Source organism: Ostrea edulis, chromosome 9 (assembly GCF_947568905.1).
Source record: "Ostrea edulis chromosome 9, xbOstEdul1.1, whole genome shotgun sequence".
In the NCBI taxonomy this organism is placed as follows: domain Eukaryota; kingdom Metazoa; phylum Mollusca; class Bivalvia; order Ostreida; family Ostreidae; genus Ostrea; species Ostrea edulis.
In genome coordinates this window covers 36,874,041-36,894,852 of record NC_079172.1, presented here as the reverse complement: position 1 = coordinate 36,894,852, position 20,812 = coordinate 36,874,041, and the positions used below count along the sequence as shown (strand labels likewise).

At 33.7% G+C, this 20,812-nt stretch overlaps 1 protein-coding gene across 50 annotated transcripts in view; it reads right to left on the bottom strand.

Moving 5' to 3' along the window:
- Positions 1-20,812, bottom strand: part of LOC125659436 (leucine-rich repeat-containing protein 15-like) — a 615,079-nt gene that overhangs the window by 406,529 nt on the left and 187,738 nt on the right. For 45 of the 50 annotated variants that reach the window (XM_056149061.1, XM_056149041.1, XM_056149038.1 and 42 more), the window contains one exon: positions 2,829-2,900. The exons of the other annotated variants lie outside the window; for them this stretch is intronic. In XM_056149061.1, the coding sequence (XP_056005036.1) occupies positions 2,829-2,900 (72 nt within the window). The remainder of the gene's footprint in view (positions 1-2,828; positions 2,901-20,812) is intronic. 50 annotated transcript variants of the gene reach the window in all.

The following is a 20,812-nucleotide window of genomic DNA, read 5'->3' as shown; positions in this document are numbered from 1 at the left end:
TTTACGCAACTAGGTTTAGAACTTCCGTAGTAAAATACACTATAATTTTGTGGTGAAATTACTTAAGAGTTCTAGAACTCTTACGGTTAAAAACCGAAACGATACTACCCATATTTTGACTGAGACAGCTATCGTAAATTCCCCGCATTGTAATTTCTAGCTGTAATGATGTGCTCCCTTTAGATTTTTCATTGGGGAGGGGGGGGGGGGTTAAAACGTCTTAGGATATCAGTAATATTGCAGATGCGGGAGTGATTCACTACTGCAACATTTTCGATCATTCTACATATTAGCTGACTTTCTTTACGTAAATAAAATGATATTCTATGTTTCTTTGACATTATCTGAATTTACAATCTGCATATTACGATTTCCGAAGCTCTATTTTACCGTTTGCAGCAATTTCTATATATTCATATTTAGATTCATATTTATGCGCCATGTATGATTTACTGAAGTTTCAAATTCCGGGCGCTATATGCCAATGTAAGGTAGTGTTTACATCAATGGACGAGTACGGAGGAAAAAGCGGATTCGTCAGTATTAAATAAAGTTTGAATTTGATATCAAGTTAAAAAACGAAAGCAGAATGTATATTTGTTCTGCCACCATATCATTTTCCCTCCTTTGTCGGAATGACTCAATTATCTACATTTTAGAGATGATTGTCAATGTTTAAGTTTTTCAGTTGATCCACCTACAAGATCTCACGATAACAAGCATGGAGGAGCAGACGAAGAATTTAGCATGTTGTACGTGATATTCAAATAAAAAAAACACCTCTATTAGACATACCCAAGCACAAAGTTAGTAAGATGTTTTGGTGTAAATAACATTGGAGACAAATACTAGGGGTTTATTACAAGTTAATGGGAAAAATATTTTGAACCATTACGAAGATCCTGTGGATTTGTAGCCCTTTCCCGAAAACGTCAGAATAGAACAAAATCAGAGAGGGGTACATTAGTGCAGGTGTATGACAGTCAGTTGAATAACCCATAACATTTTACTTTTGGAAAACATCAATAAGTCGTATTTGTAAACAAAAGGTCGGGTGCAAGCGGGTTACCAGCTGAATTTTTATTGATATACATGTACTCAGAAATAAATAAGAATTCTTTAGATAAAAAGTACTGTCACAAAATGAAAATAAAACATTCTCTCAACGTCGATGAAGTTCTTTAGTGCCAGTAAGTATTGTACATTTCACGATCTTTTGATGCGCACCCGCTGATCTTAACATAACTTATTTTAAGTACTACGACATTTTAACACGACACATCCAATATCAACACATAAACAGACATATAAACGTTGAGCTTAACATTTCATGATATTGTTTTTAAAGAAAACAAATCAATGAAGAGATTCCTTTTATATATGTTATTTATCTATTCCATCAAAAAAGTAAATCTAAATTGTATTCTAACAAAGGAAACATAATTTTATGAAGCCTTTAAAATTTTTAGGGGTATGCCCTCCCACAAGTCCATTTTAGATCCGCCAGTGATAAGCACCCAAATTAGGCCCTAAACTTACAATTTAAAAACCAATTATAAATTTTCTTGATAATGATTTTATATTTGTTTATGTGCTTAAAAAATCTAGCAGTTTTCTTTCGATTTCACCCAATGGGCGGCTATATAAATCACACCTTACTTTCTAATCGCCTTTATTTATGTTATTTTAATAGTATTCCCTCCAATAATCTGTTTACTATAATGTTCTTTAAACTTCGATATCGTATATGTACATTTACATGTTTGAACGACATTTCCTACCTTTATAAATTTCAAAAACCACACAAGTTTTCTTACATACATGATGGTGTCAATAAAAGGTGAAGATAAGGAAAAGTGATCAATCTCATAACTCATATAAGGAATACAAAATAGAGAGCTGGGCAAACACGAACTACTGGATATATTAGAGGTGGGATAAGGTGCCTAGAAGGAGTAACCATCCCCTGTCGACCGGTCACAGTCGGTCACAGCCCACATGCCGTGAGCCATATCCCTTGATCAGGTAAACCGATTAATTTTTAGTCAAATCAGTGCCCCAAGAAAGGCCTAACAATCGCTATGAAACATGTCAGAGAGCACTCTATTTAAAGATAAGTTGCATTGGCAGACTAAATCATTGTAACGACCATAAAAATTGCGAAATTCTGATTAAAAAGGAGATATTTGAAACCCCTGTAACATCAACTTTAGTAGCCTGATAATACGTAGAACAAGCACATGCGTATTGAATAAATTTAGAAATGTATACATCATATGGCGGTAATAATGGCAAATATGCCTACATAAATACGATTGATTTAAACAGATTTCATTGTATGAGTGTGTATCATATACAATGGTTTCAACATAAGTTCTTATCACCTTAATTACAACTGTCAATATATTAACTACTATGATAAATAGACATAATCATTTCTTAGTTACATTAAATAGATAGATAAATATGCATGTATTAATAGTCAGTTAGTTTATGGTTAATATCTATTTTCAATAAAATGTATATGTACGAAGGAAATGTTGAGGACTCTGTGGTGCCTTTATTTCGCGTTCACCGGGATATATCGAGTCGATATATGAATGAAAATGATTATTGTTAATAGATAAACGTTGTCAATATATCTAAGTGTCGACGCCACAACAAGAATGGCTTTTGAGACTTTTGAATAAACTCTGCTTTATAGGAATAGAAAAAGGGGTCGGCTAAAATATATTTCAATAACATTAGTATTCATTTTTAAATAGAATAGTTCAGATTCCAATTAAAAAATAGTTCATAGTGAGCAAAGTGTATGTAGAGATACTTACAGATACTGTAAATTTCCCAATCCTTCAAACGCTCCCTTCTCCAACGTTGTTAGTTGATTGCTTCGAAGATTGCTAAATTATAAAGACATCATCATTAACCGGAAATCATAAACACGGGATTGCTTAATTAGATCGCAATGAATAAAACTCAAGAACATTTAATGTATGGTCTGGAAACAGGTTAGACGGAATGATACATATCAGAAAAGTCATCAATAAATTATGAAGTTGGGTTGAATGCTGTTTCTTTTCTAATGTTGATGAAAAGGTGAAGATAAAACACTGCAACCAATCTCATAAACACTACTAAGGTGAATCATTGCATCAAATGTTTATTAATTTGTTCCATAAAGCACCTTATATGAAGTATACTTTCACAATCAAAAGAGCGATACAAGCTGTCAATTATTTTGTTTTATTGTTGGTGATTTTCCGAAATGATAAAAAGGGTGTATAGCTGTGATTTGAGGCATGATATGAATAGTTTAAGGGGGCATTAGCTGTGAAAATGATGAGAACCATTTTATCTCAAAATCTTTCAAAGACAGAATATATAACAATGACTAATGAAAACATTTATTTTGTTCAAACACAAGACAAAGCTAATAAAATTACTTTAAATAACCACTTTTAGCGTAAAGAAATATCTAAGGAAGAATTATTGTCTTGCAAAACAATAATTATTAAATCATCAAAATCACATATTCATGTTCATTCTTTGAGGTAAAAATGTAATTGAAATTATTAAACAATGGTGTTATTACTGAACTATATAATATAAAGCAATTTTCATTAGATTCAATTTTTGTGACAAAATGACAGCTGATGCCCCTTACCTTAAGGACACAGTTTTATGTTTTTTTTAAACTAAACATTTATGAAAATCAAAACCATTATTTACTAATATCTTTTGCGATATTTATCTAAATTCCTTTTTAAAAAACCACACTCTTTCGATAGTGAAATCATACTTTCACTGGCCATTAAATACAATTTTAGTGTAATGAAGGACCCCTGGAAGTATCAGGTAGAATGGGGTACGTAAGAGAGTAAACACCTCCCATTCATCCGTCACACCCGCACAGCATCCTGTCACACCCATATAACTCCTTCCTACCATCACAACACCACCATCACAACCTCACAGCACCACATCACACACGCACAACACACCGTCACACCCACAGAACACCACCATCACACCCGCACACCTCATAAAACCCACACAACACCAATCACAACAGCACAGAACCCAATCACACACTCACATCACCCCCGTAGCACCCTATCACACCCGCACAACACCCCCGTCACACCCACACAACACCCCATCACACCTACACAACACCTTTGCTCTATACCACCTGTTACTAGCATGTTATGACATTTTTCGAAAAAATATATCTGTGACTAAGATTTATCTTCGTGACAAAGAAATACAAAAATATGGCAATGAAAAAATTATGGCTGTTAGCTATAGCAGCACTAAAATTAAGCAACAAACTATAAGATTGATCATTTTATAATGAATACGCATCAATCACACTCAAAATGTGTTCCTTACAAAACTTTATATGAAAATAAAGGAAAATCTAAAGATGATGAAAGGCAAAGATAACAAACAGTGATCATGTCATAATTCCTATAAGTGTTACAATATAGAACGTTTGGCAAATATTGACCTCTAGATATATCATAGATGGGATCAGGTGGCTAGGGGGAGTAACCATCCCCTGTCGGCCAGTCACATCTGCCCTGAACCCTATATCTTAATCAGGTAAACGGAGTAATCCATCAAAACTAGTGTGCAAAAAACGGCCTAACAATCGATATGAAACAAGTCAGACAGCATTTGACCCAATGATAGGTTGTATTGATCGTTATAACGACCATAGAATTTGCAAAATGCTGATTTTAAGCGAGACTGTTGATAATGTTAATTGAATTACTTCATATGTCTGATTTATATTGACGCTCATAGATAAAAAAAAAAAAAAAAAAAAAAAAAAGGATTATTGAGATTTTCAAGCATGGGGATTTGTAAAGTTACACATAGACACAGATTCAAGTAATTTCAATATTGAACTTTTTTATAAGTAGATAAAAAATAATAATGATTAATAAAATTGCTTGAATAAAATAATTTAAAAGTATTGTGATTTTCACAATAAGTTTGATCATTTTTATTACTATATTTTTTTTCCGAAATGCACCCGTGACAGCAGGCCTAGTTGTCAATGACACGTAATCGTATCATAATTTAGGCCTATCTAACTTCTCCAAAAATAAATTTAATAATAATTGCATTGTTTATTTTAGAAAAGCAACAACGCTAATTACAGTTGTTTACAGAAATGGCATTACCAAATAGTGTTTAGACAGTGATTCCATGTAAACATCATTTAATCGTAAATCTATGTAGATTATTGTTTATTGACCTAATTAAAAAACATCCAAGATCTTTCCAAAAAAATTTGAAAAATTCTGCTGTGAATCCATCACTTCCAGGACTTTTACCATTAGACATATTTTTAAGTGCTAAAAGGGCTTCTTCATTGTTTATATATCCCTCTAATGTTTTTGACATGTTGTCATCAAGTATTCTAACATCATTCTTATCAATAATGGTATCAATGTTTACATCATGTAATTTATTATCATAACTAGAATAAAGATTTTTGTAGAATTTCTCAATTTCTGCTAAAATATCTGTCTGTGAAGAAATAGTATTACCATTGCTGAGCATAAGTTTGTTTACAGTTTTATTTATATAAAAGTTTATCTATTTTATTATTTATAATTGAAAGTTTAATTATCTTTTATCTTTAAATTTCTTTTTTTAAACTAACAGTTGGTAGACACGGCTAGCAAAGTTCTGCCTATATCTTGTTACAAGGTGAAGGTCAGTTGGTGCGAGTGTGTACTGAATTTGAGAGCAGAACGGAAAGCATATGCCGTAGGCCTATATGTAACAGTGCATAACTTCGATAGAACCATTTTCCCGCAGTTTATCTACGTCTTTGTCCAAGTGCTTGTTTGAAAAAGTACAGAGACAAATTATACTCGGTTTTGTTTTATGGCAAAGTCCTTGTGCCGACAAAAAATATTCACGTCTTGTCCCTCATACCTTCCTTCGAAAATTAAAAAAAACAACAGTCCAAATCCTCTCTACTGACAGCAAGTACACCCTTAAACGGCACAACACACCCTAATGCAGTGTTATTTACAAGCCGATAATGTGATAATTCTTTGTTTGTCAATTAAATATCATCTGTTTATGAAATGGCTAACAACTGTTTTCAAATCTTCTCGCTCGAGGTCGCATATGACATCACAGATAATGGCGCGTAAAATATCGAAGAAAATATGCATATCGCAAGATTTGAATTTCATCGCTTTCAACGTCGAAAACTACGCAAACTGTTTCATTTAATACACATGTAAAGTAGTTTCAGGCATGAAATGAATAAATTTTGCTGAAAAAATTAAAAAGTTTAAAAACATGCGATGTGTCCTTTAAGTACACTGTGTACACTATATATAAAGCCTTTAACATAACTATCTTTCGAAGTTTAAAAATGAGGAAACTATATTTGGTAGAGTGGTGATGGTGGTGGGAGTGGGCATTCAATATGATACTAAACCGAAAACTAAATTTATCTGAAGTCAGCCCTATTTTCTACCTTCCTTATCACCGCCGTTTGTTTATTTATATAACATTTAAGTAACGATCGTGATCAGGCAAATTTGAACTAAATCTGGCAAATTAGAAAGGTAATGGATGAGAGAATTTTTATCAAACAGTAAGGAAATGGAAATATGAATTTTTTTAAAAAGAAAGAAAGAAATATTGTCAAGAATTCAACTCAGCTTCGAGGGAAGCTACATGTAGTTCCCTCTGCTTGAATCTTATCTAACAATGTGGAAATGCTAAGGATTCACAGGGCTGCATGTTTGCTTGGTAGAAGTTGACAATGTATAATTACTACCTAAGTAAACAAGTTTTACATCTACTGTTTACAGAAGCAGGATAAGTACATATATCGCCCATTGAACCTCCATAACGCAAATACTATTTTTTTTAATTTTAGAAAACACAGCAATAGACGTAGATATCCGATTATAATGATATTTGTTTTAATTATTGTATAACCATGAACGAAACAAAACCCGCGACAAATGTTGGTAAACATTCAATATTTCGGGAACTTCTTTGTTTGCATAGAAATACTTGGCCCAGATCCTGCATTATATTTAGAAACAAAAATTATTGGTATGTATAGGTTCGGTAGGATTGCTTACTCATCAGGATTGCAAATCATACCACACCGGTGCAATAAACACATGTGCATATTGCAATAGAAGTGATTGTGATATAAAAATCAAGGACAACTACGTAATATGAAATAGTTTATCTAACAATTGAGACAATCACAAACATACCAAACAATGGTATGCTCAACATTACTTCAACAATGTTTCTCATTGAAACGGAACAATGAGTAAAGTTCTAGGTTGTGGTTTTAGAAATTAATTTAATATCAGATAAGGTTTGATAAGGTTCTAAATTTGGTGAAATAGAAATGTAGTGGGTGAGAATTTTATCAAACATTAAGAAAATGGAAATATAAAAAATAAGAAAGAAATGAATATGGTCAACAATTCAATTCGAGTGAAGCAAATCGTCTCTGCCATAATCTCACATAACATTGCGAAAATGAGAACGATTCGCATGACTGCATGTTTGAAGTTGTATAATTAGAAGTTTTATAATTAGAAGTTGTATAATTAGAAGTTGTATAATTAGAAGTTGTATGATTAGAAGTTATATAATTAGAAGTTATATAATTAGAAGTTGTATAATTAGAAGTTGTATAATTAGAAGTTGTATAATTACTGCCCAAGTAAACAAGTGTTACATCTCCTGTTTACAGGAAAATTACATGTATCGCCCATTAAACCTCCATAACGCAAACAATATTATGTTTTTATTTTAGAAAACAGCAATAGACGTAGATATCCGGTTATAATGATCTTTGTTTTAATTATTTTATAACCATGAAAGCAGCAATCACAGGCCTCAAGAGCCCCAGAGTCGACTCGCCCGCTAGGCCTCAAGGGCCCCAGAATCGACTCGCCCGTCAGGATTCAAGGGCCCCAGAGTCGACTCGCCCGCCATTTCCAACAAGGGATGGGGTATACAGCATTGTCTAATAAACTTTAACTCTGAATCTTGTATTGTGAAATATGCCTATTATGCTTCACTAGATATCTATGGAAATGCAACGTCATAAACCAGGATCTCGACACATCGGCTAGAGGAATTTACCCATAAAAGCTTCAAAAATTGTGTGACCAGAAAAGTTCAATATGAAAGGTCACTATCCTTGGTACCCAGCATATCTACATGAGATTATCATTTATCGGTACTTGTATGTAAAACATCAAAGGACAAGTTTTACATCTGTTTTACATCCGCAAAAGACATTAAAACAATAACAGCCCGGACACAATTCGTAGAGGGTATCGATACAAATTATTTTCTTGAAGTCTTCAAATATCTTGATCATCTCATTCTTCGTTCTGTTTACATGAAGTATTATCGCAAAAACATAACATGCGCGTACGTAAATGATATTTTTAACTAGTTCGTTGCCTATTTATTTAAACAAAGCAAATATAGAGTTCAGTTAAGGATTCCAGATATATTTTCGTCAGAATCCTGTTAGAATAATGGATTTACATGTGGAATAACACTGCTAAGGTGATTGTAACACAGCACAGTTAAGATTCCAGTAAGGAGGCGTGTCCTAATCTATACAGGGATGTGTATTTGTGACATCACACATTAACAACAAAATATCACAATCTTTCAAAACATCAGGAAAATAATTAATGTTTCTAAATAGCATGGAAGTACAGCACTACACAAAAACTTACCATTCAACGGGGATTCTGTGTTGTTAATGTAATCTGACACCCTGATATATAGGCAAAAATTTGATCACGATGCGCTTGTCATTATGACAGCATCATGATAGTCTGATGCATTTCATTTGCAAGAAGTGGTGGATCAACTATTTTTCTTCATGAAAAAAATATTTTACACTTAAATGGAGAAATGTTTGCAGATATTTATAAGCCTGCTAATTTTAGAACAATGCCTTTCTTATAAATTCTCTGAAATATTTTCTACCTATACTGTAGGAAAACACTAATGCTTTATTGTTGATAAGTTGGCAGATGGGTGGGTCTTACAAATCGATTTCTTGCAAGAGCGTACCCTCAAAGTATCTCAATGAGTAAACCAAAGAAACGTTAGACTATTTGAAAAGTGCTGCTATCCTGAGAACATTTTAGAAATGACTTATTCATTTCAAATTAAAATAAAACATAAACCGGCAAAAAATTTCAACACGTGGTACAATATTATTTCAACAATTATCAATCGGAATCTCTAGAACTCTGCAGCGTTTTCATAACTACAGAGGCTGTTAAAAACGTTCATGTATTAAAGTTGAATTTCAACATCATTATACCCTCACAATATCGAAATCCATTGATGACATCAATATCACAGGCATATTTTCTAAAACCATCTGACGCCGAATTACGTGCTCAGTCTAAATATAAAATATAATTGTCTTGAATATGTATTTTTAGTCGATCATAATTTCATCCAATATCAGTAAAGTTCCAAAATATTTGATCCGTCCTAATAAAGATGCTTTTCGATAGCATATTTTCGACAAAGCCGTTTGCCACCTTAAGTGTGATGGGAAGGAACGATAACTCTGGGTAGAGATTGAACAATGTACATAACGGATTCATGCACGTTCGAGTTGTCTCCAAACCAAATGATAACGAACATATTGAAATCACAGGTGCTTGTGGACAGGACTTCCGGTACCCCCTTCTTTTATTTTTAAATGTTCAATTCCTTGGGTATTTCGGACGTATTTTTGATAAAATATGTAACTTCAGAGTTTAGCTATTTCAATGGAATACACAAATCTCGCATAGAAACCGTTTTTTAAAAATGTCATATCACCGATCATAATATATGAACAAGGTGTGCAACTCAGCCAGCGACATGTTGAAAAAATCTATACCTCGCTGAGAAATCCTATCGAAAAAACACCAATAATGCATATACCAACTGAAAAGAACGGTCATTCTAAATCTACTGATGATTCGTGGATTAAATGCATCGCTATTTGCTGCGCAATAACTACTTCACACCGCTCAATTTCATCGTTTTAACCTAGGCACTTCTCATTTCTGACTATAACGAACGGAAGTTGCAATGTTCGAATATTTCTGTCGCAGCCAACTATTTTTAGAACGAGAAAACCCGGGACGAGGTCTTCCGAATACCATTAGCTACACGAAAAGGAAAGAGAATACCGATCAAAATATTTCAAATCGGTTGTGGAAGGACTTTAAAGACATGCACACTTACACATTATTGGAACCATACCACTTTTAATATATCCAAATATACTATCATTGTAAACTCTTAACCCTATACGATATGATTTGGATCATAATGGTGTTGATACAATGCCCCCCCCCCCCCCCCCCGAATAACCTACATGAGTTGACTCTATTGTGTTTGCAAGACATTGCTGATAAGCAGTAGAGAGTTTCAACCAAAAAGTCGAATCATGTATGTTCTTCGGAGAAGGGTGGGGGCCTGAACCCCTGTGATTAGGTCATGCTGAACAGATCGATGTTTGATTATAATTATCTAAAATGATATTGGGAATGGGGTAGGGGTAGAAGCGGGTAGTTTTTTTTTTATCATGATGTGAACTATGCACAAAATATGTGTGCGATGCATGTACAAGTGCTGGTTGTTGATATTTGTTTAATCTTATATTTAAGTTATAACATAAAGTTTTCACATTCCTTTATCAATTAATTTGTTACCCTCCCCCCCCCCTACTTTTTATATTTTTAATCGAATTTGGATCTGATCATATGTAAGGGGCTTGATAAACTATTTTGTTTCTTTTCAAAAAACGAATGTTAGCCAATGCTATATAGTTGGCCTTATAACTGGAATGTGGAACATTGTCAATATATTGTGCTTTCATGGTTCTTTCTGATTTCCATGATAAATTACCTACCCAACACTATGAGGTTTTTAATTATATTTGTGGATGTGCTAATCTTTCCACAACCGAATTGACCAGTTAAATGAAATTACATGCATGATCCGCTTTGGCTAGACTTGATTACTATGATCGGTATTCTCTTCCCTTTTCGTGTAGCTAATGGTATTCGGAAGACCTCGTCTCGGGTTTTCTCATTCTAAAAATAGTTGGCTGCGACAGAAATATTCGAACATCACAACTTCCGTTCGTTATAGTCAGAAATGAGAAGTAGCGAGGTTAAAACGATGAAATTGAGCGATGTAAAGTAGTTATTGCGCACCAAATAGCGATGCATTTAATCCACGAATCATCAGTAGATTTAGAATGACCGTTCTTTTCAGTTGGTATGTGCATTATTGGTGTGTTTTTTCGATAGGATTTCCCAGCCAGGTGTAGATTTTTTCAACATGTCGCTGGCTGAGTTGCACACCTTGTTCATATATTATGACCGGTGATATGACATTTTTAAAAACGGTTTCTATGCGAGATTTGTGTATTCCATTGAAATAGATAAACTCTGAAGTTACATATTTTATCAAAACTACGTCCGAAATACCCAAGGAATTGAACATTTAAAAATAAAAGAAGGGGGGTACCGGAAGTCCTGTCCACAAGCACCTGTGATTGAAATTAGGTAACGCTGCTTTTAAATGCAAGAACACAATAACCAATAGTGTGTTTAAACCAACCACTTTGATATGCACAATATTTCCCATATTTTGCCGAAATTTCAATAAATTAAGAATTCTTTGCTTTATCTCACGTATGTATCAACAAACATGTGTGCTCAAAATCGGAAATGAAGTGCCGGTGAACATATGAGTCTTCTCGCTATCGCAAGCCGGCTCAAAAAACCATGACATTTTTTGATAAACATTCAATATTTCGGGAATTGGTATTTGCCTACAACTATGCGGGCCGGAGCCTGTATTATAACCTGCAACCAATATCATCTCTATATCTAGTTTCAATAGGAAAGCTTAATTATCGGGAACGGAAATCATGCCACACCGGCGCAATAAACACATGTGTGTATTGCAATAGAAGTGATTGTTAAATAGAAATCAAGGACAACTACGTGATATGAAAATAGTTTATCTAACCATTGAGACAATCACAAACATAGGCTATTCTCTCGTTGAGTTAACATTACAGAATGGGTATTGATTTTTATTTGAGGTTAATTGTTTCCAACCTTTCAGTTATAATCTAATATTATGAAGTTTGAAGTTGTCAAATATTGTTTGGCCACACACTTGGACTTACGGATTTTACGTAATGACGTCATTCTCGACGTTACGTGTTAAAAAAAATTCATACCGTAACATAATTGTTAAACTTGTTTTGTAATTATTTATTGGGTGTTAAACATTTAAATTGGCCTAAAATGATGAGATGCACAGTCATCGTATAATTCTTTTATAAAAGATAATTAAATTGAAATAATCTTTTATCAAGAAATTTGGTGATGGTACGGAAAATGAAATTTCCCCCGTTTAAGAACTTAAAAACTCAGATTTGCGCTCAAATTTGAACAGAGATCAAGGCTGTTTATATCATACAGGAAATCCCATAAGATAATTGTTCCTCTGAAAGATTATGATGATAATTGTACATTGCTTTTAAGAGGTTGCTAGTTAAAATATGCATTGTGACGGTAAGACATCAGTGCTACGGTACAGAATAACAGACTGATTAACAAACTGAGATATTCTATCAGGGAATTTTCTATGAAAGAAATTGTCAAATAATGCAACATCACACATTAATTCTCAACTGATCAAAATAACAGAATTTAACTCATCTTTTAGTTCATATCTCAGCTTCTATACATTAATCAAATAAGTCCGATCACCAAGCACACTCAATCGCATTCATATACATTGTATACTCCAACAGTTGCACGAATTCTTGCTTGGGTGCATGTCCAATTTCTACATTTCATTTTGATACATGTTTCTATAGGCTCATGATCTCTACTGAATCATAGTCTACACCCAAAATTGTACCTGGGTAAAGTTTTCTATCAGACTCTACAACGCACCACTTCCCTCATTTTCCCAAGTCAAGGGTTTCTGATATGATCCACTCCACATAAACATATATGGAGCGGAGCGTATCAGAAACAATTGACTTGCGAAGATGCACTTCCCTATAAGTTCTGCACCTCCATCTGTAACCTTCATTATCTTGCTATCTTGAGAATCTGATGCTTACTCCTCCTCGGCATGTGATATCACCTCTGGTATATCCTGTCCAGAGTCCATGTTTGCCCAACTCTTTATCTTGTATTCCTTACAGGAGTTTTAGATTGATCACTGTTCGTTATCTTCACCTTTTCATTCTGCTGTCACATTTCCATTACAACTTATGCCAATTTCTGTAGATTCCTCTGATTCATTGCGTTCTTGAATAATTTCATGAAAAACGTGTTCAGAGGGATTGAAACAAGCACATTTGGCTGGACAAAACAGGACAGATACATGTAGCTTGTATGTTATACATTTTTTCATTAGCTGCCGGTTTTACCATTGCTATGCAGATTGGCTGTTTTCTACGGTAATGTTGACTTATCTTTATATATATATATATATATATATATATATATATATATATATATAACAAGTAGTAAGAACCCTTACCCTGTGAGATCATACATTCTTAGACTTACATAATATTCTGACATGGGCCACTGCACCAGATTTAAGCTTTTGAAACCATAGGTCTAATTCATGTATTTCTTTTTCTGTTTCAGCAAATTCATGTGATTTTATGGGTTTTTTTAAAAACCCTATATATTTGCCATTTTGAAAATAATTTCCAATTATAATATCAATTTTATTAACTTAATTGAAAGAATTTCCATACCGTCACAACATAGATCCGTACCGCTATTGTTACTGATGTGACGGTATGGAGTGTTGCGGTATGGATATTTTCTTACATTATCCCATATATATTTTTCAAATCATGTCCTAATTTAGCAATTCTTGTTACTTTGGAAATTAATTGAATGAATGTGTCTATATCGTTGTTTGCTAGGGACTATTTAATCAAATTTAAACAAAAATCAATGAACGGTACAGATAACGTTAATTAACCACAACTGAAGAAAATGTACTTATTTGCTGCCTTCTTGCATTCACTGGTAACCATCATTCAGAAAGTATTACATGTGTTTTAATATGACATCATAAAATGTTGCAGTGTCGGGAAATATGTCAATGAAGTTCATGGGTGTATCATAAGTGCAGAAAATAGAAGCGTTACGGTATGGAACATGTTTTAATGGACAAAACATTTTCTTTCAAAAATAATTCCATGAGTGGTTTTCCCCACAATGTATTCCATGCATTCAATTAGTTTTCTTTAGAAAATAAGTAAAAGGTTTAAATTACATTATTTTCCAAACCTTTCTAAGAAATATATTCAAAATTCCAACACTAACTTAATATAGGAGATTACCGTCACGTCATTGTAATGAGGTAATTGGGCAATTAACATTGATTAATTTTGAGTTGTGTTGTTAGACCAAACGGATTTATATTTTTTTCTAGTAAGCTTTTAAAGTGTAGACACAGAATCAATTCAAACTTTCAAGACACATCGTAATCATTTGAAAAAAAATCACATGGGAAAATATTTTGCCAGTTTGTGAATGAAATGAAAGAATCGCCCACATACCAAACAATGGCATGTTCAAAATTACTTCAACAATGTTTCTCATTGAAATGGAACAATGAGTAGATTTCTAGGTTTGGTTTTAGAAATTCATTTGATATCAGATAAGGTTTTAAAATTCTGTAAGCGAATCTAGTTACTTTGAGACAGTGTTTAAACATTACCATTGTAATTGTTCATCCTTTAAATAGGATCTGTACTATATTGCTATATTTTTGTTCTGCATTCCTCCTGTTGACACATATGGTCATAATGTTTGAACAATTTCTGAGATTGATCACTATTCATAATATTCGCCTTTCATATAATGCATGAGTAAAGGCAATCACAGAAAGACCGGAAGGATTACAATAAACATATAAGTTATCAAATGATGTTTATGACAAATGGGATGAATTTGGCTTCCCTGTCGTCAGCTTTCTGAATTTCATTATTATCATCATGTGTCGATGCAAACAAGAGTGATCAATTTCATAAATCCTATCAAGAATGCAAAATTAAGAGAAGTACATATGGGAACTTCTAGATTTTTAAAACAAACTCAACAGTCTTTGAGAAATTCTAAAGAAGTTCAACATTTCATGAGGGGGGAGGAGTCTTATCGTAAGACTTTTTTTTAAGAAACCACGAAATCGGTTCTTGTGAAATGAAATTATCTTTTGCTGATGTCGCTACTGCACAATACTGGAATTGAGTAGTTTAAAGAAACGCTAATAGGCAGTACCACCCCGTGTGACGTCATACGATTTTGCAAAATCAATGATTTATTTAGATTTATACATGATGAGAACATAAATTTTGTTAGAGTCTTTTCCAATGATTATTGTTAAAATTTGAATTATTTCAAAACTTTAATTTACATATGAAAAGTCAATGATACATGTATGTCTCAAAATATTAAATCTAAGGGCATTAATTCTGTTTTCATTGAATTCTTTATCAAGTTCATTATGCGATATATATATATATATATATATATATATATATATATATATATATAGTTGTGATTATTTAGTGCTTTATATACTAATTAATTGATTTTCACATGTATCGTTTAGATCCTAAGGGTAAACGTAAGGTTGGGTGTTATAATTGTTTGTTTGTGCTTTATATTAAATATTCTATACAATTGCATCGAGAGATCCACTCTCCTTATAAAATATCTTAAACACTGAATGACACAGCGACTGTGTGGGATTGTATCAGTGTGTATAAGTAGCGCTTTAGGAGCATAACAAAGCTTCCTTTATAAGGGAAGTCGTTGTGGCCGAGTGGACTTACGCACTGGTTTGACAATCTTGCTAGGCGGTGGGTGCTGTACGTCGCTGGTTCGACCCCGGGCTGGGGCGAAAATTTTCAGTACCTAGTTGTGATTATTTAGTGCTTTATATCTATATATATATATATATATATATATATATATATATATATATATATTTACAAACACTTTGTTTTTTTTATAATTTCTAGACATCAATAGATACTGCAAAGCTAGTTGAGGGATTTTATGATTTCTTGTCAACAGGTAATACAAAACTAGTCTAAGGATTTCATAATTTCTAGTTATCACGAAGAACTACAAAGCTAGCCTATAGATTTTATTATTTCTAGTCAGCAGGAGGTACTACATAGCTAGTCTAGGGAATTTGAGAAAACTCACTCATATAAGATTGATCGATTGAATGTTGTTTAAAGAGACACTACAGCTCATTTTCCACATTTTAATTAAGTGTTTTTTAAACCACATATTGATAAAATGATAAAATTCACATCGATACTGACAATTTTGAACAATTGGGATGCATCAATTTACTCTCAACTGCGCTTTGAAGATCGTCCCGAATTCAAAGATTTCTTCATGCTGACTCGGACTTTTGAATGCTTATTTACATCACGTGGTTTTGAATGACAGCAAAGGTGTTGTGTAGGAACTTATCTAAATTCCCCTTCAAGGGGGTCCACACTCACCTTTCAAGTACATAAAGATCATTCCCTGCTCTTTATAATAACTAATTATAAATCATTATTTCAACAGAAACCCTTCCATGTTCCCATTGACCGATGTTTTTACAACTAACACGTGTCGTGTTCAGATAAAAATAGCACTTACTTTCAAACGTAGTGTCTTCGCAGCTAGTCTCAATGGCAGATCTAGGGGGCCAGTATCCCCCCTCCCTTTTTACGCCACAGATTGTGAATGAAAATCCAAATTTTGCACCCGAATAGCCGATTACTTTGGCTAATCTTTGACTTTCACACCCCTCTTCGGAAATCCTAGATCCGCCACTGAGTTACATGCGTTTTTCCGAGCTCTCTGTTTTCCAACGGTCATACTGATCCCTAGGTAAATTTTATTTCACGCATGAGTTTTATCTCATTCTATTTTTACCTCGTTTCTCACAGAATCTGTCAGAATTCTAGATCTATCAACTACACTTCTCGCACTGGACGACATGCTGCACTGTTTACTGTCTATGCGCATGCGTCTGAAGACTAAAAGGAGGAGACTCAATATTTTTTGTATAGGCCATCAAAAAGTATTAATTTTTACGTTAAATCGATAATTTTTAACTTTAGATAAGTGTTACTTTCGTAAAGTTCATACTTTCAACAATGCAACAAAAATTGAGAAAGCGCTGGGAAAATTGTCATTTCATGATTTTTGCGCAAAATGAGCTGTAGTGTCTCTTTAACGTTCTCCTCGAGAATATTTCACTCATATGGAGACGTCACCACTGCAGGTGAAAGGCTGCAAAATTTAGGCCTATGCTCGGCACTTATGGCCATTGAGCAGGGAGGGGTCTGTATCGTGTCACGCCTGTTGTGACACGGGACCTCGGTTTTTGCGGTCTCATCTGAAAGACCGCCCCATTTAGTCGCCTCTTACGACAGGCAAAGGGGTACTGAGGATCTATTCTAACCCGGATCCCCAAAATAAATATAGTAAATAGTTAAAACAGTTAACATTAGATCTTTTTACAGGGACTTATACGATTTCCATTGCAGTAGAGTAAGATTGTTGGATATATATCTTGCAATACATACAAAAAAACATCGATGGAAGACGTAATGCAAGGTGAAGATAACGAACAGTGATCAATCTCATAACTCCTATAAGCAATACAAAATAGAGAGTTGAGCAAACACGGACCCCTGGATATACCAGAGGTGGGATCAGGTGCCTAGGATATCATAACATATCTGAACATATAATAAGAGACTGGCATTGTTGTCCATTGATTGTATGAAAAGGTGGATATAACAAACAGTGATCATTTTCATAACTCCTATCTATACAACATTCCTCCTGGGCCCCTGATCCCACCTCTGTTATACCCAAGGGTACGTGTGTGTCCTACTCTTAATTTTGTACTTTTACAGGAGTTATGAGATTGATTACAGTTCGATATTTTAACGTTTTCATACAAAAGAAATTATTAGCACTGCTATTGGGAATTTTATATTATCTTTTCTAGCTCAACCTGAGCAGTTCATAGGCAATTACAGAATAAGAAAATTTCGGCTTTACAGGAATCAAAGGTTCAATATGAAATTCATTCATAAAATCTAAGTAGGAAAGACTTGCAGCAGTGGAAGCTGAACATTGTTGGTTCTAAAGTACCCATGAACCGAGGTTACCAGATTTCATAATCATAAGCATTGCAGGTTTGATTGACTAAACGTGTAACCTTCAGTCAATTAATACATCAATAGGTAGATCATGGTAAGATTCAACTCAATCATCATCTTAATGTTTTAGACCTCTAAGCGTTTTTTCCTCACTGCAGGCAACATGGAATGACAGAGAAGACAAGCACGTTAAAGTTGAAGCTGACCATACAACTGGCGTAGCACATATATATATATGAGAAAAAGGATTTACTCGTTCGTTAGAGAGCGATAGAACGGTTAGAAAATATGAATATGGGCATACATTTAGCATATATTTGGCTTATAGCTGCTCATATCCCAGGTAAAATAAAACTACAACGCAGTTTTGGAAAGAAGACATTCAAACAAGAAAATAAATAAATTAATGCTTGATAAACAGGTTTTTCAATGAGCCATTGAAATGTTTAATGTTAGTCCAAATATTGATTTATTTGCTATGCTAATGTACACGCAATATCATCAATTAGAAAAAAATATAAACACTGCGACTGTAAACCTTTCACAATATATGTCTTCTTCTATTTCTTGCTTTGGATTGAGATTGTATTGTTTTCTCCCGTTCTGTATGATAATATCAGTTTTTCCGAAAATGACGTTAGATCAAGCAACAAGTACCATATACATGTAGCTGCTTTTTTTTGAACGCAGGAATTATATATCTGTCAAAAACCGGCTATATGATACCTTAATAATGCCAGACTGGCCACCACATTCTAGAGTTGACGAAAAATTCCCAAATTGGTAAACTTTTAACCCACTGATTTCTTTTGAGATCTGGAGATCAATCCAAAGTAGTTACTCATTGGACGAAACTAAAGACATATTGTTGTCTTCGTGAATAGAAAAAATAATATGTGTGTTATCTATGTAAATGGAAGACATTCTGTGGTGGACCGGAAAGTCATTCCTGGTGTCAATACAGCAAGGAGTGACTAATGTTGATGCTGTTCATCATCGTATGAAACAGCATGCACTATTAAAAGGATTTCTTAAAGGTGCTTGATAGGAAACATCTTTTCCTAGATATTCAGAAATTCCGGATGTCGCAGTTGTACTGGACTGGATGAAATCATTTGATTTTGACGAAATTTGCCTGGGTTTATCGAAGTTGAAGACAGTGCCCGATATGATTTTAGCACTTTGAAACAAACGTGACCGGTAACAATCTGGAATTGACTGATTCGTATTTAGAATCTAGAATTGACTCTTTTCTTAAAGAAGTAGGTTTTTTTAAATTTAATTGTTTTACCGGTTCATGAGCACGGATAGTTTTGTAAATGTTACGCATTTGAGGAATACATCGGCATGTCAGTGCATTAACTAGCTATCTTTGGCATGCTTGGGACAGACTTTATAAAAGTGTTCTGATAACTAAAAATACCCTGTTCATATGTAATGATGTATATATTTACTTAAGAACAAAACATATTATCATCAATTAATTTGTATTATCACACAACGGTACTTTTCCCAGGTTCATGACACGGGTTCGAAAAAATGATATAAACCCGTAACACAGGTTCATAACTATGCAAATTAGGTAAGTTGATCATTCATGCGCCACCTGAAGAAAACAACATGTCATCCTTTGAAATTGTTAACATTGCCGGTAAAAGACTTTGTTTTGTCACCACGGTTGTTCCAATGGGATTTTTTGTCTTTTATGAAGTGAAAATAATTTCAAGTTTCTTGAAACCGTGACGTCGCGACGACGTCACAATCAAATTGAAAGCAAAACAATTCTGTGACAGCCGGGTTGTGAAATAAACAAATGGAATATATTGCGTTGAAGAATACTTGTGTGATAAATTAAATCTTACACTCGTGCCTATGACATATGGAATTTATGAAATTCGTTATTGGATTTGAATATTTCCCCCGCCAAGGCTCGAGAAATATTAAATTCTGTGACGCATTTAAAGCTTGACAATTTCATGTGGTTACGTAATAGCATGTACAGTGATGAAGTAGAATTGGAAATTATACGAGACATGTACCTGTAAGGCTTAGTAAGCTGATATTTGATTGTAATTCAAATTAATTACTAGAATGGAATGGATGAACTGCATGTCTAACCTTTTTCCTACCCTTCGTTCAAGTACATTTCGGCTATTAATTAGACTTAAACACTGAGGTTAGATACACTGACGTTATCTCATGTGATTCTTCCATTCCTTTCCAATAGTTTTTGTATAATTACAAACAACACTTTACAGGTAACTCTCGTTTAATTTCCAATAGTATGTACCTTTCACGTATAGATACAATTAATATGTATTTTTATGCGAGACAGAATGTATAAATCACGTATAGATTAAGTTAATATATGCATGTACTTAGGCAATAGACATATATAAAATTAGAAGGTACCTTTTTACGTGAGAAAATGTACAAATTACATAAAAAGTGCTATGTACTTAGACATATAAAGATCTGCTGTGTATGTTTGCGCAAAAGAACGTACGAATCACG